This window comes from Phocoena phocoena, chromosome 12 (assembly GCF_963924675.1).
Source record: "Phocoena phocoena chromosome 12, mPhoPho1.1, whole genome shotgun sequence".
Lineage (NCBI taxonomy): Eukaryota > Metazoa > Chordata > Mammalia > Artiodactyla > Phocoenidae > Phocoena > Phocoena phocoena.
In genome coordinates this window covers 76,951,563-76,958,280 of record NC_089230.1, presented here as the reverse complement: position 1 = coordinate 76,958,280, position 6,718 = coordinate 76,951,563, and the positions used below count along the sequence as shown (strand labels likewise).

Below are 6,718 nucleotides of genomic sequence, written 5' to 3'. Positions count from 1 at the left end.
ACATTAATCCGGATTAACAAGTAAACATCAAATCCCATACCTTTGTCCTGTATTTTCCTTGAATCCTTTAACCACTTAAACATTTTCTCTAAAACATCTCTGTCAAAGGACCCACCAGTGCATTATTTTCTACTATTAGTACCAAAAAAAGATACACCTCAGCATAACTCTTTAATAACTTGCTCTTTAGAATAATATATAGCCTTTCCAATATTGAAAAAGTGTATGCTGTCCTGACAGTCAAAAACAGGCTTTCCACTGCACTGATTCTCAGTCTTTGGCACAATAAACAGAGATTGAGTGATTGACATAAGAATCAAGGTCTGAAAAATTAGACAGTCAAATGTTTTCCAATGTGGATATGTTTCCTTTGCATCAGTACATTTTCTCTTAAGTTTGGCAGAAATGGAATACAGCAAAAGCCTCCTCTAGATTCTTTGTAGATGAACATTCTATAATTAAAATTAAACTTTTCAGGGTATCAAATGGTGGGAATTTTATATTTATCTTTAGAGGAAACACATTTCTTAATTTACTGCTACTCTGGTAACATCTGTTCTCCTAGGGACAAGACTTCTGTATCAACAGAAATGTACCTGGCTTGGTCAAAAATAATTCATTTTAACATAAAACGCTCTATCACTAGGAATATTATGCTCCTTAAGAGTACAGCAGAACTGTCTTCTTCAGAAATAAATTGGGAATTCATTATAGAGCCTCAATTTCCTTTGTTTTGAACAGTAAATGAAATGAATGTTGAAATGCATAACCTATCTAAGGGCAATAAATAGCAAACATTTAAAATATATATGTATATATATATATATATATATTCATTTAAAGAAGTGAAGTGTCTTGTAAGTTTGTTTGTTTTTTTTGCAAATCAAATCATAACATTCCCTAATCCGTCATAGCAGCAAGGAAGCAGAAGCCATAGTTCTACATACTCCTTAACTGTACCTGCTTTATAGATTTTGAAGTAAAATATTTTGGTGCAAGTTACCAACCAATTAAGTTAGCTTTTGCTTTTTCAGTCAACTTTCGGACTCGTCCTCTACTAGAAGTTCCAAAAGTCAAAGAAGTGTCTTCAAACAACAGCTGCCTTTGCTCCTCTTCAGAGTCATCCTCGTTATAGAAGGCTGTCCTTCGACCTTGGTTTCTAGTTCTCATGTGAGGTTCAGAGCCTTTAAGTTCCTCAAACTCTTCTTCCTCATCCAGGGGATCGTCTGTCTTTTTTCGGTTACTTCTCCTTAGCATTTTAACACTTGTAGGAACTATGAGATCTGAGTCTAGTTTTTGTGTCTTCATCTTCCTTTTGGGTTTTCTACCTCCACGACTCTTTTTCTGTAACAAATCCTCCTTTACAATATTAGTTTCAGAAAGAAAATTGCAGGTTGAAGAAGGAACTACTTCATCTCTGATGGGATGCATGCTATTTTGCTCCGAATCTTCGGGCTTTGCATACTGTAGCTTTTTGGGCTTCCTACCCCTCTTCTTGTGTGTAACTTCACCACTGCTGGTATTAACATCCACCTTAGGTTTCCTTCCAGGTCCTCTCTTCACAAGCTTGGACGGCTGCCCTCCGTGGCCATTTACTTGAATGCTTCCGGGTACAAGAGCATTGTTTTTACAATCTGCTGAAAGGGAACAACAGTGCACTTAATATATGGAACTGCTTTTTTATTTGACCCTCAAGCCAGTCAATAAGTCCACTGCTATACTTATACGTAATGACATAATCCTAATTTTTTTTTAACTAATATGAGAAAAAGAACTGACAAAAGGCTAACGGTTTAATGATATTATTTATCTTCTATTTAAAACTCACAGAGGAGAAGCATCCTTAATGAAGTCACTGATGACTTGACAGGAGGGAAATGAAACTCAGAGCAAATAAATTACTTGTCTAAGTTAATACTGTAAATTATGACAGAGCTGGGATTAGCCAAGGTTTCTTATTCCTACTACCTTTACTACACATTCTAATGTATGAGCATTGCTTTCATTACACAAAATGACCCTGTTTACTCGTACAGAACTTCACCACCACAAAGCACTTTGTTTCCCTCATTAACACAGAATTTTTCTGTCTTCCTACCTTCAAGCAGCTCCATCATGGAAAATAATCTTAGCATAAAATCCATGACCTTTAAACTTGGTAATCGGAATAAATAAGCATTATCATCCCCCTCTACTTTCCTCTAATCATTTTTTTCTATTACAGATGGAGGAAAAAGGGACTATCAAGGCTGGAATGATTCTAACTCTTATTTAATCCTCTCTTGGATGTGATGATCATCATGACCTTTCTGATATCAGAGAAGAATTTATAGTCTAAATATTTCCTTATGTTCCTCAGAAGTAAAAAGGATCTCCTTTCCTACTAACTCCTATGCAAGGGGTTTGGAAGTACACCTACTGGAATAATTTATAACAGTTGTTCTCCATAAACACTACCATGGCTTTGATATTCTTCATCTATCCTTTTTACAAGAGTAGATATAAGTTACTCTTGGTCACAGAATTTTTAAAAAAGGGTTAAAATAAAAAAGCAACTAAATGGCAGTTTTCTTCATAGGCTCTTTTTGGAACAGTCCTATCTCCTTATGTAACTGAATGGCAAATGACTGATTTATAATCATAAGCAATACTGGCTGCACATATCAATCAAATCCACTATGTGTGCAACTATTATCAGGATTAAAATCCCATTATAACAAACTCCACGATAAAGACCATTACGCTTTATTAAAAAATAAAATAAAAATTCTGAAGATTAAATTCCAAATCTGTAGAATCTGGACATCATGATGAACTGCCTTTCTATGGTTTTAAAAAAAAAAAAGCTATTACCCTTTCAGATGACGAAAAAGATGACAAACACGCATTACCACTTTTTTTTTTTTTGCGGTACACGGGCCTCTCACTGCTGTGGCCTCTCCCATTGCGGAGCACAGGCTCCGGACGCGCAGGCTCAGCGGCCATGGCTCACGGGTCTAGCCGCTCCGCGGCACGTGGGATCTTCCCGGACCGGGGCACGAACCCGTGTCCCCTGCATCGGCAGGCGGGCTCTCAATCACTGCGCCACCAGGGAAGCCCAGCACTAACTTTTTTTCCTCCAAAATTCTGAAGTTCTTTGTTTTGGTTGTGATGGGAGATCTGCAATGCAGTATTTTACGGGAACTCCATAAAGAGATGGAAAGTGCTGTTAAAGAGAATGCTTCTTCATAATGGTATATGTCTTGGGCTTGAACCGTACCGTGCTTTGCAAACTTCGGGAAATAACTGTCAAGAGACTCAGAGAAGGAGTCTCTGAGCCAATAGCAGAGGAAGAAGGCAAAGCCCTCATTTCCTGACCCCACAGTACAAATGACCTTCTTCAGATTAGTGGTTTTGAATAATGATGAGAGGAGGGGCGCAGGGGAGAAACGTGTCTGTGCATAAAGTAGTAAAAGTATTTTCTAACAAACAAGTACCCTTAACCTGCCTGAGGATTCTGTAAGATTCTGTATATCTTTTCATTTGTTTTACATTAAGACTACTGGCAAATAAACATCCAGTTCATATACCCTACAAAAGTTCTACAGACTGGCTTCAAGAACTCCAGGAGCTCCTTGAAATGGTCCAAAGTTTGTGTGGATATGCCTATGTGCATTTTTTTAGGGAAAAAAAACTATAGGGTTGGCCAACTTTACAAAGCAATATGTAACCTAAAAAGGTTCAGAACTAATGCAGTTCTTTTAAAAAGGAATTCGAGTTAAAAAGAAGTTTTAAAAAATCACTCATCTGGACCTGTACTATCCAATGAGGCCACTACTAACCACATGACCACTGAGCACCTGAAATGTAACTAAGCGATTGAGGAACTGAAGTTTTAATTAAGTTTAAATTTGAACATGAAGCAGTGTACATTTTGAAACACTGATGACACACTGAAATAATATTTTGGACATAAAGGAGTAAATACAATACAGTATTAAAACTGGTAATCTCACCTGTCTGCTGTTACGACGTGTAGCTACCAGGACATATGTGGCTCGTATTACATGTCAATTGCACAGCACTGCTCGTCTCTGATAGTTAACTCAAGTGCCAACATTTATATGATAAGTCATCATTAACGGGTTACGTAGTACCTTATTATACTTCTATACTGTACTGGTATTCCTATGTATTTGTAATACTCAAAAACTATGAATCAAATTGGCTATTGGACCTCCCCTATCATAATGCTAGAACCAATTCTCTATATACATTAGATTTCTCTAGGATTCAGGACTAACAGAAGGCCGATATACCATTCAAAACTTTGAATTCAGTTCAGAAAGGAAGCAAACATAAAAATGTAAAACGCTCACATACAAAATTATTTACTTATTTATTCAAACACTGACTGTCCACTATATACTAAGTATAGGCAATTAAAACATGAGCATGGGCGCGCACCAGAGCTCAGATTCTACTGGAGATAGCGTAAAAAGAGAGTAGTTCTAGCAACATTGTAAGGGCCACAAACGGCAATGAACAGGAAACTATTAAACTAGTAGGAAAAAAGAAATTCCAAAGAAGGAAGAAAGGACAACAATATTTAGGGACTTCCAAGTGGTTCAGGATGGCTGGGACATCAAAAGGAGACAGAAAAGTAAGGACAGCTGAATGTTAGACAACAGCCAAGCAATGTCTTGTATAACAGGCAAAAACATTCAACTCTGATTCCACGTATGATTCAAAGGCAGGGAAGGATCTTAATTCTCTGTGTGTCTGTGTGCACGTGATCAGAAAGGTCACTTCGACTTAAATGTGGAAGATGGACTGAATAAGGTAGAGTTGAGAACTGAGGCAGGGAGACCAGTTAGGAGAGTGCGACAGTCCATGGACGTGAGAATGGAGAGGAGGAAATGGATCTCAGAGATGTTAAGGAGGCAGAAAGAAATAAGTAGATTTGGATGATGATTTTAAACTTATAGAGGTGGGAAGATCCCAATATCATTAATCAAAATGAGGTCGTTTCAGTAGAAAAATTAAATTGTGAGAGGTTTCTGGGGGGAATACTGAAAAGGAAATGGTCTAGACACACTCTGGAGTCATGACGAAAAATGCTTATTCTTGAGCTGTCTGCTGTCAAGAAGCCATAATTATTTTAACATGTCGTAGGGTGTATTTCATGTTACTTTCTTCATCTTTCAAACAGAAAACTTTTACAATGAAAATGTGAAGACAAAAGAACTTTGGAAGCATAACTCTAAGGGGTCAAAAGTTGTATGCTAGAATAGATATCTGGCTATAGACAATCCTAATGAATTATTATTTAAAGGTCAGTGTGTTCAATTTTGTGATATAAAAAAACTCAAAAATTTTTCTAAAGAAGTGTTATACTGGGTTAACTAAATTCAACTTTATTTAAATTTCTTGGATATACTTTTCTAGGTTTTGTAATACTGAAGTTGAAAACTACTAAATTTATATCATTAAAAGCCTCTGATTTTAGAATACGCTTTTATTTTTCATAGGACAGAAAATGCTTTTATTTTTCATAGGGCAAGTTTTTCTTGGTTTCTAAAATTTAGTAACAATACAGTTTGCTTTTGGCACAAAGATGCATATCAAAAGATGTCTCAGTAAATATATCAACTAATACAGAATGTGTGACTTTTAAATGAGCAACCTAAAAAGTGGATATAAATATTATCTCCAATAGAACCACCATTTGTTAAGATCTACGGTACCTTGCTCGATGACAGCTGATGACTTCGAGAGAGCGGATGTCTTTGAGAGCACAGACGATTTCATTTTACGTTTGGCTGGCTTTTCCTTTTCCATGTTTTCTTTTGTAGAATTGTTCCTAGTGGCATGACTAAAATTGGACTGACCAGGACTTGAAAGAGTACTCAAGGTTTTGGAATGTTTCATGGAATTCTCTAGAACTAAAACACACATACAAAAGATTAAAAGCTAAGAGTTAAATTATTTAACCTTAAAACAAGCAAGAAGGTTGGGATTACTTCTAAAGTGAATTGTTTGAATTAGCCAACAGGACAAAACCTGGGGCGATGCTTAAAGCTTCCGTAAGAAATCTACTTTCAAAAAGGAAAAAGGTGTACATAATAGTTTCAGACCTTTCAGAAGCTGTCCAGTCACTGCAAGATTATGAAGGGAAGTGCTGGCAAACTGCTACCAAGTCTGGGTTCTATGATTTAAATTTAGGCAGTTTGGATCAGAGTTGCCATTTTTGAGCATTATCCTATACTGACATTCCTAAACCTCAATATCCTTTTCCTTATCAAAAAAAATTAAAAGAAAAACGGGCAAAAACAATAAAGAAAAGCAAAGCCAACAGTGTCTGATGGAATTTACTAAATCCAATATATTCCATTTGGCAAAGTAAATGCTTAAATTACAAAAGTCATTATATATATTTCAATTTAGAAACTGTAGCTGATTCTTACTTGTTTTCCCTGGCATTGCAGATGTGTTAGCTTTCGAAATAAAAGTCTTCGCTGCTGAAGAAGTGGATGGTTGCTCACTGGTAACTAGATCCACAGCCACTCGATTGCTTCTGGTTCGAACTACAGAACTGGATTCCGTTTTACCATTTATCTGAGCAGCACTGTGCCTTGGTGGTACTGATCGTGTAGGTGCAGAGAATGGAGAGGTAGCAATATCTGACTTTAACTGGGGTTTTAAGATCCTTTTCTTCCGTTCAGGGCTGTAAATAAAA

General features: G+C 36.6%; 1 protein-coding gene across 1 annotated transcript in view; it reads right to left on the bottom strand.

Annotated features, from left to right (window-relative positions):
* Positions 1–999: 999 nt before the first annotated feature.
* Positions 1,000–6,718, bottom strand: part of PHIP (pleckstrin homology domain interacting protein) — a 122,689-nt gene continuing 116,970 nt past the window's right edge. Inside the window, exons 38-40 of the mRNA XM_065888990.1 lie at positions 6,447–6,706; positions 5,727–5,924; positions 1,000–1,637 (exon numbers count right to left, since the gene is read on the bottom strand). Of these exons, the coding sequence (XP_065745062.1) occupies positions 1,000–1,637; positions 5,727–5,924; positions 6,447–6,706 (1,096 nt within the window). The remainder of the gene's footprint in view (positions 1,638–5,726; positions 5,925–6,446; positions 6,707–6,718) is intronic.